The sequence below is a fragment of the Physcomitrium patens genome, chromosome 12 (assembly GCF_059467195.1).
Source record: "Physcomitrium patens ecotype Gransden chromosome 12, ASM5946719v1, whole genome shotgun sequence".
NCBI lineage: Eukaryota > Viridiplantae > Streptophyta > Bryopsida > Funariales > Funariaceae > Physcomitrium > Physcomitrium patens.
Genome location: NC_143421.1, coordinates 3802675 through 3818909, shown reverse-complemented (window position 1 = coordinate 3818909; position 16235 = coordinate 3802675). Strand labels below are relative to the sequence as shown.

The following is a 16235-nucleotide window of genomic DNA, read 5'->3' as shown; positions in this document are numbered from 1 at the left end:
TGAGGCAATCGCTGCTGAAGTCAGTGTTGTAATGGTGAATCGGGATTTTTAAATGAAGTGGGTTTGAATACTCTTGACTGTTTTGTAAAATCGAGTTACGTCTGTGATTGAAGGATTAAAGGGGTGTCTATAGGATTGAGTATGCGGAGTGAATGAAATTTATTGGGTTAATCTAACAGGACAGTCAGTGGATATAAGATCGTAAGTACAAAGGGGTATTGAAGATTAACAGTTTGGGTTGTCGGGGTTCTCTGTAACGTCTAGAGACCTATCGGCTGGGGCAAAAAAAAGACTTCGACAAGCAGTCGAAGAGCATCCGTATAGATTTACGGTACATTGTTGCAGTCATTTATATTCCAGCAGTCAAAAACTGATAGACTGCTTGACTATCGGTGAATCTCCATACTACCTTCTACAGCCAGACGTTCGGCGCGTTCTCGAGCAGGAAAGCACGTAATACGACACCGTGTCTTCATTGTGATATTGTCCTGCAAATATGCCTTCTGGTTGACTATCGTAAGCAGGCTCAGACTCAAATACAATCACCAATGATCGGTTACTTGGTATCCTCCGTCGTTGTCGTGGTGCAGGTGGTTCTTCATCTCGGGGTTGCCTTCGTGAACTAGTTGGTTGAGATAATCTGACTGGCATAGTATCTATCTCTTGGCTATCCATATCAGAAGACAAAACTATGGCTACTGAAAAAATTCTATTTTATCTTGGAGAAAATAACTACATCAACTACGAATTTTGATGGTGCTCTCTCCCTTTCTTATATTCTTGGGTGAGCAAGCTTCAAAAAGAAGCTATTGTTGAACCGGCTTAGGTTTATGAGGATGTTGTTGATGAAACTCATGTACCTTTTGTGGCACATTGGTGAGATTTTCAGCTGGCTCCCACGTTCTCTCATTAATGTCATAGCCGCACCAATGAACAAGATACTCCAACTTGCCCCACCTTCGCCGAGAATCCAGTACCTTTTCAACCTCGTATTCCTCGTGGTTCTCGATCTCAATACTAGGTGGCGGACATTGCAGTCTTCCAGGAAAAGATGACTCTCGATAAGGCTCCAACAAAGAAACATGAAAGACTGGATGTACCTTCATAGAAGCCAGTAATTCCAGACGGTACGCCACTAGATTGAATTGCTTTTGGATGATAAATGGTCCCAATCTTCGATAGTCCAACTTATCACATGGTTGTTTGGTCTTGATATTCCGTCGAAGAAGCCATGCTTTATCTCCAATTTTGAAAATAGGTGCTTGATTCCGAAATCTATCTATAGACGCCTTGTAGGATTCTTGAGCGGATTGTAATTGAAGCTTCAATGTATTTTGAAGCTCTGATAGTTGTTTCGCAAATCCTTCAGTTGCTGGATTGTTATTTGTTGATGGACTCAATAAATCAAGCTTTGGATGATATCCATAGATGGAAAAGAATGGTGTGTATTGAGTCGACGCATGGAGGGTGTTGTTATATGCAAACTCGGCTAGTGGCAGATATGTGGTCCAATCGTCTTGCTGATAGTTGATGCTGCATCGTAAGTATTGTTCCAAGACTTGGTTCACCCGTTCCATTTGACCGTCAGTTTGAGGATGAAAAGCTGAAGAAAGCTTGATATCCACCTTTAGTATCTCAAAGAGAGATCTCCAAAACTTCGATACGAACTGGGTTCCTCGATCTGATACAATATCATCTGGTAGTCCATGATATCGATAGACATTATCGAGAAAGAGTCTTGCTGTGACTTCACTGGATGATGCCTTCTTGCAAGGGACAAAGTGTGCCATTTTTGTAAGCCGATCTACCACGACAAAGATGTTGTCAAATGAGTTCGATGATGGCAGGTCTATGATGGAGTCCATGGAAATTGAAGACCATGATCGACGTGGAATCGGCAATGGCTGTAGGAGTCCATAAGGGTGATGCCGAGGATTCTTGGATCTTGAACAGATGTCGTAGGAGAGGACAAAATCTTTCACATCCTTCCACATTTGGAGCCACCAAAAATCTCGAGAAATAAGCTCCAAGGTCTTGTTGAATCCAAAATGTCCCGCAGCTGGAAAATCGTGGCGAGATTGAAGAACTTAGAGTCGTGCTGGTCCTTTTGGAATATATAACCGCTCTTCAAAGTATAAAAGATCTCTCTCCACCTTGAACTTGTCGTCATTGGCACGCTGCTTAATATCAATGGCTACTAAATCTTCAATGGTTATGGCACGTACCTGATTCAGGAAGTCAGCATCAATTGGCATAATAGTAGTGCAAAGCTGAAATTACTCTGGCTTCAACAATGTCGTACATTGTTGATCAAACGCTGCTTCTCCAGCCTTTGGTACAAGATACGATCTCCTCGATAAGGCATCAGATAGTCCTTGCTGCTTTCTAGGTCAATAAGTGATAATAAAATCGAACCTAGATAGCAACATACTCCATCGAGCTTGACGTCGATTTAAAACTCGAGCCGACATGAAATACTCCAAATTCTTGAGATCTGTGTATACGGTCACTGGATGTGTAGCTCCTTCAAGAAAGTGACGCCATTCTTGGAAAGAATCCACTATAGCAAGAAGTTCCTTATCGTGGATCTCATAATTGATTTCAGTAGCAAAGAACTTTCGAGAATAGAATGCAACCAGATGGAGCTTCTTGTCTTCTCCCATTTGTGAAAGTACAGCTCCCAAAGCAAAATCCGAAGCATCAGTTTCTAAATAGAAGGCCTTTGTAAAGTCTGGATGTACCAAGATTGGAGCCGTAGTAAATGCGGTCTTCAGGTTTTGAAATGCCTTCTCTGCTAGAGGTCCCCATTTCAGCTTATCTTTGCATGTCAACCGAGTGAGAGGAGCAGCAACTTGAGAGTAATTCTTGATGAAGATCCGATAGAAGTTGGCAAAACCAAGAAAGCATTGTACGTCTCTAACCGTCTTTGGAACCTCCCAGGACATGATTGCTTCCACCTTCTTGGGGTCCATCTTCAAGCCTTCCATAGTCGCAACGAATCCCAAAAACTCCATCTCTATTTGGTGAAATAAACACTTCTCCAACTTGGCATATAGTCCTCGCTCGCGTAGTTTCTCCAATACCAAACGAACGTATTTTTCATGCTCTTCCTCATTTTTGGAGAATATCAAAATATCATCCAAATAGATGACAACAAAATCGTCAAGGTACTCTCGGAAAATGTCATTCATCATATGTTGAAAGACCGCTGGAGCATTGGTAAGACCAAAGGGCATGACATTATATTCAAAATGGCCATACCTTGTACGGAATGCTGTCTTCCACTCATCTCCTTCCTTGATTCGTACAAGGTTGTAAGCTCTCCTTAGATCAATTTTTGTAAAGATCTTTGCACGTCCAAATTATTCTAAGAGACCAGAAATCAAGGGTAACGGATAACGATTCTTCTTTGTTACCTTGTTGAGGCCTCGATAGTCCACGCACATCCGCAACGAGCCATCTTTCTTCTTCACAAATAAGATGGGTGCTCCAACTGACGATTTTGAATGACGGATGAAGTTCTTGGCTAGATTCTCGTCGATGTACTTCCGCAACTCCGCTAACTCCATCTGCGATAGATTGTAAATTGGGCCAAAAGGCGGTTGTGCTCCTTCCTGTAAGTCTATGGCGCAATCATATGGTCTGTGTTCTAGTAGCATGTCGGCATTTTATTTTTGAAATACGTCTTTAAAATCCTTATATTGCTCCGGTATACTTGTTGTCGAGATCTTCTCCCCGGTAGTTGGAGCCGCATAAATGACAAACAGTGTGCCTTCCTTGGACAATCTTATAAACGCTCTTGCTCCAATAAATAAGGATTTCTCTATTCGGGGTTTTCTACTAGGCTTGCTCTTGGGTGGTTTTGTGGGAAAGGTCATCTTCCGCAACTTCCAATCTATGGATGGGTTATGCTTTTCCAACCAAGAAAGACCAAGAATAAGAGGATTTGATGGAGTTCTAATAATATTGAAAATAATATGACCACTATGGTCCTTAAACGTCACTTCTATAGGTTCTGATTCATGGGTGACACTACCAGACAATAAAGGTCGTCCATCTATGACCTCAACGTGAACAGGTTTGGATTTTTGTACTAAAGGGATCTTATGACGCTTTGCAAATTCTTCGTTAAAGAAACAAGCAGATGCTCCTGAATCTAATAATGCTAAGGTTCTCAGTTTCTGAGGGCCAATAAGCAAAGAGATTGTAAAACAAAGGGCAGGTTGAGCGGAAAGAAAGGAACCTGGTTGTTGTTGCGATATTTCACTGTCCAACCGCACGGTTCCTATTGTGGCTGGGCATCCTCGTTTTTCTGAATAAATGCACCCCTAGTCTTGATAATATGTCGATTTTGCTTCTTGGGGCAGTTTCCAACTTTGTAGCCTTCTTCACCGCAATACAAGCATAGACCTTCCTCCATACGTCGCTTTTTTTCTTCTAGAGTAAGAAATTTGACACGTACCGCATCAATTTGCATGTCTTCTACCTCTGAATGTGAATTCACGCTGCTTGCCAACATAGCTGGGGTGTGGCGAACCGTATGTTGTCTTGAACGTTGGTATTGGCGACGTTGGAATAGGCGGTTATCGCACTTCACAGCTTGGCTAATAGCTTCGTTGAGCGTTTGCGGATTAGGAAGAGTTAACAGCAAATCCTTCACATCGTCCCTTAAACCCCAATAGAATTGACTCATCAATGCTTCTTCATCCCAATTGATGTCGCATGCTAATTGCCTGAAGTCCGATGCATAGACTGATGTAGAACCGGATCCCTTGTCGTAGTGATCGGATCTTTGTTGTAGCCCATCGAACCTTGTCGTGTTCACCAAATGCTTCCGCAAATGCCTCCAAAAAGATTTCAAAGTTGTTTAGTATGGACGATCATTTCTCAAACAAATGAGCAAACCATGATAGAGCTTGTCCTATAAGTAAGGTTCCAACAAACCCAACACGTGACTCCTTCGTTGGATAGCGTTCGGGCTGTAAAACTGTTATCAACCTGATTTGGTTGACGAATCCTCGAAACTTGGAACGTGTACCATCGAACTTGTCCGGAAGGCTAACTCGGGGTTCCTTATGTTGTAGAACCAGTGGTGCTTGTCGAACCTGAGGTAAAGTTGCTTCTCCAAGTGTAGAAGTTTGAGGCTGGTATAACCTAGATTGTGCCATCCCAGATGCTCCATCATTATGAAGCCTTGCCACAACTCCTTCAATCTCTGCAGTTCCTTGTGATAACGTAGTAAGGGCATTCATGATAGCATCTAACTTGGACTCTGAACTTTCCATCATACTAATGTCTTGGCCCCCGACCATTCTAAGAGAAGGACAGAAATGACTCTACAAGAAGACAATAATGGTTTAGAGGAGGGTACTCCGCAACCTCTAAAATGCCTTAAGAGCTTCAAGAAAAGGGGTAATCCACTCTCTCCAAGAAGAATAAGACTCCAATATTGTAACAAAAGAAGTACCAGTTTAGAGGAGGGTAATCCGCAACCTCTAAAGTACTAGTACACTTCCAAGCAGAGGGGTAATCCACACTCTAACAAAGAAGAAACTAGCTCTCATATCTGAGGTGAGTGTAGTCTCGACAAACTGTCACGGACATAGAAATACAGACTCGAGTCTAACAAGAAGTTCAAGAAGAACTGGCAAGAACTAGATTAATCAGATGAGAACAACACCAGAGAGGTGAGCTAGAGCTCCAAGAGATGTGTTGTCGAGACTGAAGAACTCTTCAGCCTCGATCCCAATATATACTTCTATTTAGGAAGCTTTTCAAGCAACTTCTATCAACTAGGAAGCTTCTAGAAGGTTCCAGAGACTTGTTTCTAGAAGGTTCTAGAAACTTATCTCTAGAAGGTTCTAAGGACTATGTCCCTAACATCTTCTACCAACTAAGAAGCTTCTAGAAGGTTTCAGAGACTTGCTTCTAGAAGGTTCTAGAAGCTTGTCTCTAGAAAGTTCTAGAAACTTGTCTCTAGAAGGTTCTAAGGACTATGTCTCTAACAAAGACTCCTAAATCTAACAAGGCAGAGGCTTTCTGATGTTTAGGTCCTAAAATAACATTTATCATAAAAAAAAGAGAGGATTTCGAGGAGAGAATATGACCTTCACTATGTGTTGTACAAGGTTCCAATTGCATGCTCCCTACTGTAGTTGGACAAACTCGTTGTCGAGATAGAAAGAATTTGCTTCAAGAAAACGTTGGACTTCTGGCTATCACTAATCATTCAATCAAGCTTCAAAATAAGGGAAGCCCTAAGTTTATATAAATTTTTCCTTTTGAGCAATTACACCAAATACACAAGCCTCAAGTAACCAGTAACATCTAAAATATGATAAATCCTTTAAAACCTTATATATCCTTACGTAGAAATTTTTCTAAACTTCAATAGCTCATATCTCCTAATCCGACCGTCCAAAAAATATCAAATTTTATATGAAGTACTGATGTATTCTTATTAACTTTTACAACAAATTTCAACTACAAATTCATTACGAATCTTGAGATATCTTGAAAATCCTAACAGTCACTTCAAACCCTTGTCTTTATACATCCGCTTGCAATTTTCTTTATATCTCACAAAATATAAGCTCAAATACCACGAAATTTATATGTATAGCTTCTTAACACAAAATTTTATATTTTCTAAAAAATTTGAGCCAAAAATTCGTCAAAAAACTCAAGTTATGGCTCCAATCATTACTATAAATAAAACCGCTCACTTATTGCCTTTGATTTAGAAGTGCCGCCTTCAACTCCTTATAACTCCTTTACATGAACTCCAAAAGAAATAATTTTTTTTGTGAAAGATGTATATCTTAAAATCACCATTCCATTTGTATCTTTCGATCTTCAAAAGTTGCTGTACAACTCCTCGTATCCTCAAAAGAGTAACACTATGTCTTAAATTAACACCTTAACTTCAAACGGCTATAACTTCTTCACTCTAACTCCAAATCCTCTAATTTTTATACACAAATTGTACCTCAAATCCTAAACTTTACAACCTTAGCTTTTAATCTCCGAATCCCTCTTTGAAGTCGCGAAAACCCTTGTTAAGGTCGTAGGCAGCCTCCTCAAAGCCCATTGGACATGGTATTCGACCAATAGGGATGAAGTTTTCCATTCCTTGCCTTCATCCGACCATGCCTTGCTTTCGTCCCTCCCAATTAGCCTCCTACTAGTATAGATTTTTATCCTTAGGCTTCCACCTTCTCCCAAGGCTTCATACTAAACATTTAGGTCCTATATATATATATATATATATATATATATATTTAATGTCAAAATCAAAACAAATAAAGAAACAAAGTAAAGTTTCTTACACCAACTCTTTTTAATTTAATCTACTATCTACTCTAACACACATCTAGATTTATTAACATATAACATGTTTTAACTAATTTTTACATATTGTAAGCATTTATAGTACGACATCGTTTTCTGACATATTATCTTCTTTGATAGCCGTACTCCTCATTTTATGGCTGCATTGCTTCTTTGAGCAATGTTGAGCAATGTGTTTATGTTCTCCATAATATAAGCATAATCCTTCCTGACAACAACGAATCTTTTCTTGCTCAATAAAAGATTTGAAACATACTACATCAATTTGCATATCCTCTACTTCTGAATGTATGTGTTGAAGAGATATTGGTATTGCCATTGAATTATAGTAACGTTGAGGTCCACTTATATGGTTCTCAGATCGAAATTCAAAAAGACGATTGTCATACTTCATAGCAAATTCAATTGCTTGATTCAATGTTTGAGGATCAGATAAGTTGAACATTAATTTTTTTACATCATATTATAATCTGTAGAGAAATAGGTTAACAAGTGCAGCATCATTCCACTTGATATCAGTTGCAAGTTGTCAAAACTATGAAGCATACAATGTTATTGATTAATTTTTTTATCATAAAATATAGATCTTGTTGGTTGCAACACAAATTGCATCATGTTCTCCATACATGAATTAAAACTTTGCCAAAAAAGCCTCCAGATTATCCAATATTGGATCTCGTTGTTCAAAAAAAGATGAAAACCATGATAATGTTGAATCTGAAAGAAGCGTATTAATGAATCTAACTTGCGATCTTGGAGTTGGATAGCTTTGGAATTGAAGTTCAATTACAAGTTGTACTTAATTGATAAATCTTCTAAACTTTGATCTGGTGCCATCAAACTTCTCGAATAGAGCAATTATTGGTTCTCAAACATTAAAAGGGTGTGCCACTATAGGAAAAGGGACATGATTTGGTGCAGATGTTAAAGGAGCTCCGATTATTTCTATATCTTCACTTCCTGTCAATCTTGTTGCTCTTTGTGGTAGTAAATTGAATTAATGCATCGCAAGCATTAACTCCTTCAATTGCTCTTGCATTTGTGCCATTGCACTCTTTATTTCAGGAAGTTCTATCATGATAATACTTTAAAAAAAAAAAAAAAAAAAAAAAAATGTCTAATATTGCTCAAGACAAATAGAAGAGAGGACTTAAGAATAAAGAAAATACTAAGAATAATATATGTTTAGAAGAGGGTAATCCGCAACTTTTAATATGCTTATGTCTTATTAAGAGAAAGGGGTAATCTACTCTTAATCAAGATTATACAAACCTCTGATATTATAAGTGCACTCTTATCAATCTGTTAAGGACAAGAACTTAATTTTTTTTAAAAAAAAAAAAAAAAAAAAAAAAAAAAAAAAAAAAAAAGACTTCTCTCAAAGAAAGATGACAAAATAGAAATAGCTAAATATGTATATTAAAAAAGAAACTAAAATGGCTATTACCAAAAGATAAGAAAACTAGAGACCCTTGAAACTAGACTATAAGCAAGAAAGGAGTTGAAAAAAGTGAAGAAGGGTTCACTCTTGCCTCTATATATACTATCTACCTAGGAGTTACATGGTGACGTTCTATAGGACCTCCAAAAATGTGTTGACTTTGCACAACATGTATCTTAACTTGCAAGGCAAGATTTCTATGTGGGTACCACATAGTTAGCTTTTTTTACAAGCTATCAACATGTGTGGTATGTGGTTAACTTGTTGATCAAGTTTCTAACCTATCAATTAAGTATAAACACATGTAAAGTCAACGCAGCGTCTATGAAGCTTCTAGAAAGCTTCTCTAGAAGATATTATGAAATTAATCTACTTTTACATATTTCTACCTATTTATATCACTTAGGTAACAATTACAATAAATATATGTCCATGACATATAATAACACTGATGCACACTTGTGCAACTCTTAGATTAAAATTCAAAAAATTGATTTTCATATTTCATAGATAAGTCAATTACTTTATTCAATATTTGAGGATCAAACAAGTGGAGCATCAATTTTTTTATGTCATATTACAAACCATAGAAAAATTGGCTAACAAGTGCAACATCATTCTACTTGATATTAATTGCAAGTTATCAAAACTATGAATCATATAACATTATAAATTAATTTTTTTGTCACAAGATATAGATCTTGTTGGTTACAACAAAAATTGTATCATATTTTTTATACATGGATTAAAAATTTGTCAAAAAAAACCTCTAAATTATCGATTATTGAAGCTCATCATTCAAAAAAAGATGAAAACCATGATAATGCTAAATATGAAAGAAGTATATCAATAAATCTAACTTACAATCTTGGAGTTGGATAGCTTTGGAATTGAAGTTCAATCATAAGTTTTACTTGATTAATAAATCTTCAAACTTAAATCTTATACCATCAAACTTTTCAAGCAATTCAAACCTTAGTTTTTCAACATTAAAAAGATATTCTATTATAGAAATAATGATATGATTTGATGCAAAAATTGGAATAGCTCCAATCATCTGTATATTTTTATTCCTTCCTATTTTTATTGCTCTTTGTAGTGGTAAATTGAGTTGATGCATTGCAAGCATTAACTCCTTTAATTGTTTTTGTATTTGTACCATTACACTTTTTATTTTAAGAAGCTTTGCAATCAAAGCACTTAAAGAAGAAATAATATCTAATATTACTCAAGATAAATAGAAAAAAGGACTTAAAAACAAAAAAAATACTAAATATAATATCAATTTAAAAGAGGATAATTTAAAACTTCTAATATATTTATGTCTTATCAAGAAAAAAAGATAATTTATTCATAATCAAAAAAAAAAAAAAAAAAAAAAAAAAAAAAAATCTAATATTATAGGTAATCCTTATCAATCTGTCATGGATAAAAATCCAATGAAAGCAAATAATCAAGTGAGACTTTTTTCAAAGAAGTATGAAAAAATAAAAATAAAAAAATATGTATATTAAAAAGAAATTAGAATGGCTATTGCCAAAAGATAAAAAAACTAAAGACTCTTGAATCTAAACTAGAATAAGAAAGGAATTGACAAGAGTAAAGAAGGCTTCATTCTTGCCTCTATATATATTATCCATCTAAAAGCTATGTGACGATGTTCTATAGGACTTCTAACATGTGTTGACTTTGTAAGCTATATATCTTAACTTGCAAGGCAAGTTTTTTATGTATGTGCCATATAATTACTTAGTTTTATAAGCTATCCCTGCATGTAATATGTGGCTAACTTATTGACCAAGTTTTTAACTTAAAAGTTAACTAAAAATACATATAAAGTCAAAACCATATCTATGAAGTTTCTAGGAAGGTTTTTTAGAAGATATCATAAAATTAATCTACTTTTATTTATTTTTACTTACTTCTACCTAATCATATAGGTAATTACTAGAATAGGTATGTTTGTACGTGATAATATTTTTGTAACAAAAGATTAAATCCATAGCATTATCACTATTATTGAATTGAAAAAAAATATATTATAAATATTTTGATATAATCAAATTTAATGAATTCAAGAAAAAAATATATATTAATTTATAGATACAAAATTTGATGGATTAGAAATTAGATGTAATGATTTCTTAATAAAAGAAATATGCTTCTAAAAATATATTAACACATCATGATAAAGTATTTTTATTTAAATTTTAGAAGATTATTTGTATTAACCTAAATATTCTAGCTTTAGTTTTATTTTTTATTATTTTAAATGTATTATAAAATTTATAACTAATTTTAATAATAAATATCCATTTGTCAAAATTATAGAATAGTTTAAAGAAAATAATAATATATGTATTTTATAACCTTATATAGTACCATATGCTAAACAATAGACTATTATATCTTAAAAAAATAAAACATTTAGATTTATTTAAGACATATAAATAGTGAATAAATTAAATATTAGAAATATAAATTCTAATTTAATAATAGATGAGTTTTCAAAGAATTTGGAAGAAGATAAGTTTATTCTATAAGTAATACGTATTTAGATTATCATTGATTTTAATTGGCAATGAGAAATAAAAAAACTTATTTATTATAAAAATATTATTATATTTAATAAAAATATATATTGCCAAAATAAACAAAAAATTTGAAAGCATGGATGAAAAATTTAATTAGTAAGATATTATAAGGTTTTATCTTGTAATAAACTAATTCATTTTCAAATGATGTACCAATCACATAATATAAATATGAAGTCAAAGATAAAAAAAAACGACTGAAAATAAATATCAAAATTTTCTTTTAATCATGTAATTGACTCTCATAAGATATTTATAAGGTTAAAAGAAATTTGTTTAATATTTTTTTAGGAAAAAAATCATATTTAAAACAAAAGTACATATTTGATTTAGAAAGGTGAATAATATTATTAGCTAATATAATTTTAATAAGAATTGGAGGAACAATTAAATAGATGATGATAAAAGAAAATGATATGTAATTAGATTAGAAGTTAAGGATTTAAATTTTGATACGAAGTTTAGGATTTTATAAAAGACTTTTAAATAAAAGAGTGTGATAATACAACAAATTGTATATGGCATTAAAATCCAAAATTTTAATAAATTTTTTTGTAAGATTTTACAATCCAAATATTATATCATTTGGATAATATTTATAAAGATAAAAGAGAGATATTACTGAAAAAGTATAAAGAAAGATGTAGCATATCTTAAAAGATCTTAAAAAAACTTACTAAGTATATGCTAATTTATGGCATTACAACATATTGTATCTAAATTATCTATTGAAAATTTATTAAAATTGCACATATAATTTGGTTGCACTACAAATTGACCTTTAATAAAAGAAATAAATGGTGTTTCTTAAAAAAAAATTATTTAAGTAAGTAAAAGAAAATTAAAAATATAAATTAATTTTTATTTTAAAAATAAAAATTATTAATAATAGATAATTAAATACTAAAATAATAAATTAAGGAATTTTTAATAAAATAGACTTAAAAATTACACTTATATAACCACTCATGATACAAAAATTAATAAGAATAAATAATAATTATGAATTATGAGGATATTTTCAAGACATATAAAAATAAGAACATTTAATTGATTCATATACATCATAAATCATTTTATTTGTTCCAAAGTCAATAGCAAAAAGCATATCAAATTATTTTGGTAGAGGTAGCAATTGTGTTTTATTATAAATTATTTTGACTAAAACATGAAAGTAATTATTCCAATCACATATACAATAAGGACTTTCTATAAATTAACAAAAAAAAAATTTGAAGATAGCAAATATTATAGAAGACTAAGAAAATAACCATTCATTGGTGCCAATAAGAACAACCAATAAAAGAATGCCATGGTGTTAAAGACATGAATTTCAAAGAACTAAAAGATCAATAAATTCTCAAGTCACTCAAACAAACTAAAAAATCATTCAAAGATGGTATAATATTAAACTAAAATGGCTATTGCTAAAGACAAGAAGACTAGAAAGACTTGAAATAAGACTAAGGAATAGAAAAACATTGATAAGAATAAAGAAGGCTTCTTTCTTGCATCCATATATACCATTTAACTAGGAGCTATATTGTAATGTTCTATAGAACCTCTAATATGTGTCCAATTTGCAAGACATGTGTCTTAACTTGTAAGGCAAGTTTTCTATGTGCATGCCATATCATTAGTTTATACTATAAGCTATCTACATGTGCAACACATGGCTAACTTATTGGCCAAGTTTCTAACCTATCAATCAATTATAAACATATATAAAATCAATTATGCATATATGAAGCTTCTAAGAAGCTTTGCTAGAAGATAATATTAAATCTATCTATTTTACCTTCTACTAAATATTATTTATTTAAATAAATATGTATATCTAAGACACATGATGTTATGGCGCATAGATTAAGGCATCTATGATGTAGTCTCTTCCTCTACCAAGCAAGGTGGCCAATAGCAATCAAGCCCAGCATCTATATGTATGCTCCACATTAGCTCCCTAAGGCCTCTACTCATAGCCTTCTTTCTTTTGAGAAGTCCCTCTTACAAATAAAAGTGGCTTCTAACAACTACCCTCCCTTAATGATTACTAAAAGTCAAGTTTGGTACCACGTGGTTGCTAAACATGTACTTTATTAGAGCTCCACTACAAAATCAGTCCTAATAAGAAAGAGCCATTTTCTTAGGAGGCTACAAATGAAACATCTCATTTTGCCAAAGTCAGCCTTATTGGGACTAATAATTGGACTCCAATAGGACTTGATACAAGATGAAGGAAGCCTTGCCAACTATTGGTGCTACTATTAGCCATATTTTGAGGTTAATCTAAGATGTTATTCAAATTCTACTACAAAAATTTGATATGCTTTTCATTGTGGACTTTAAAATAAGTGGATTAATTTAAGACTTTAAGACTTAGGTGAATTGACTTAATATTCTTTCAAAAAGAAATTTAATTATTAGCCACTATTCCAGCCATTTGTATATTTAACAAATTTTATCACTTGAAATATGACTACTATTCACATCATTTAATAAGTAGCAACAATCTTTTGATTTGCTAACTTCTGTTTTTTTATTTATGTACTTTTTGAAACATAAGAAGTATATTGCTTTGGTATTCATTATATTTTTTTTCAACTTACTAAAGCTCTATAAATACTTCTTGCTCATTGGTCAAGGCAAAAAATTATGGGTCATGTTGACATCACAAGTCATACACCACATTGCATTGCAGATTTCTCAATTGACATGAACAATATTTAAGGCATTGCTTCACACTATTAAGAAAATTCTACATACTCCTCTTGTAATATATCTAAAACTTAGGCAACTTTCTATAGATGCAAATTTTTTCACTCCCTAACTTGTATACAAAGAGAAAGAGAGAAGATAAATAAGTTCTTTCACTGCATTTTAAACAATGTAGCTACATAATTGCATAATTTTCTTGCTTCTTAATTGTTGGCTAAATTTAGTGTTCTCAACATTCTTCCTCATTTATCATAATATTTATTTAACATAAAATTTTCTTAAAATTATGATCTATATTTTTTTGTAATATTCTAAGATCAATAGTTGCTACCTTATTAAAACCTTATTTAAAAAACCTTATTGTATTCAAGGGCAAAACCATAGATGAAAATATATATATATATATATATATATATATATATATATATATCATTTTTTTTAATTATTTAAAGACTTCATTAACTTTTTTGCTCAAGAAAAGAAACTTTCATATGCCAATGCTATAAGTAAGTCAGCAATGGTTGCACAAAGAAAGAGTTATGGTGAAGTAATCAATAACATTATTTGTAGATTCAATTTTTTTGATATTAAATGCTTCATCAGTAACTAAGTTATGGATATAACTAAAATACTTTGAAAAAATATGCTTTATCTTATTACCTTTAATGAAACCAACTTGCATCTGTGTAATACAAGTGCTATTGTCTTCATTTAAGATAATTGAAGAATCATCATATGTAAGTTTTTTGGTTGATTGAATGAATTTATCAATTGATTGCAATTAAATACATTTCCGAGGTACTTCATGTAAGACAATAATTTTTGCATGGTTGGATGAAGTTGAAGTTATAGTTTATTTTACTGATTTCTATGATATTGCAGCTCTATGTCTTAAGAATACATGGCATGTTAGACATTTAGCTCGTATAATATTAGATTTATATCTTGTATCACAATATTCAATCAATTTTGGATCTATTAATTGTGTGTAGTATAATTCTAAGTCTTTAGTGCCTTTCAAATAATATAAAAAATGTTTGATGTCATTTCAATGTTTTAGTGTTGGACGTGCATTGTGTCTTATAAGAACACTAACTACAAATGCGATATCTAATCTTGTAGATGTAGCTAAATATTAAAGTACTCCAACCACTACAAAATATATATATATATATATATATATATTAATTTTTTAATATTACTTCTTTTTCCTTACATAGATGATATAGATCATTACCATAACAATCATGTTCAACCATTGGTATTGATAAAAGATAAGCATCAATCATATTGAATCTCTATAAGATTTGTCTAACATATGTTAGTTGATAGAAAAAAAATGCTACCATCTATAAGATGCAAAATCTGAAGACCAATGCAAAAAGTTGTTTTTCCTAGCATTTTCATCTCAAACTCATAGATAAGTAGGTTAGTAGTTGCAACAAATGCAGATCTAGTATCCACTAAACCCTCCGCCCCAGCCCCAGAGCTGCACCCAGTCCACTCGCTCCCTACTACAGCTGCCCCCATTGCCTCCGCTTGCGCCCGCGTTGTTGCTCGCATCGGTGATCAAAGCTCGAACTGCTGCCCTTGGTATTGCGCTTCCACATTACATCGGAGGAGATCTTGCGGTGGCTCAGGCGACCTTAGGCCACCGTCGACCGTCACAGGTGGGTGCCCAGTTGTGCGCTTCATGATGTGTTGTTGCGTGAGTGTTGGTTGTGTAGATGGGCATCGGATTGGAAACCGCTGGAGTCATGGTCGTCATGGTCGTCATGGACACCGGTAGTGTGGGTAGGTGGGTAATCGGCTCTGTGGCGGAGTCGGAGCTGAGAGTGGAATCCTGTGACGCCAGAGCCTGAATCGGTTCGGAGTTTGTGGGACGTGGTGGTGTTGGATTTCAGGAGTTCTTTGCATGTCGTGAAATGGAGTTGTTGTTGTTGTTGGTAGTTTCATAGGAAGGCGAGTTGTGCAGGCAAGAGGCCAACGTCGCGCTGTTAGGTTGTTCTGGCGCCGTGGTTTAGTTTTGGCAGCCTTCGTTGGAGAGCCGAGGTTATCCTGTGAGCCGAGTTTGACCGAAAAAGAGCAATTGTGACGAGATAGGGTATTTGGTCGCGCAGGCGCAGGATTGGTTG

The 16235-nt window shown here is 33.5% G+C and overlaps 1 protein-coding gene across 1 annotated transcript in view; it reads left to right on the top strand.

Annotated features, from left to right (window-relative positions):
- LOC112289735 (uncharacterized) overlaps positions 1–16235 on the top strand; it is a 44272-nt gene that overhangs the window by 27173 nt on the left and 864 nt on the right. Inside the window, exon 2 of the mRNA XM_073537869.2 lies at positions 15558–15770. Within this exon, the coding sequence (XP_073393970.1) occupies positions 15558–15770 (213 nt within the window). The remainder of the gene's footprint in view (positions 1–15557; positions 15771–16235) is intronic.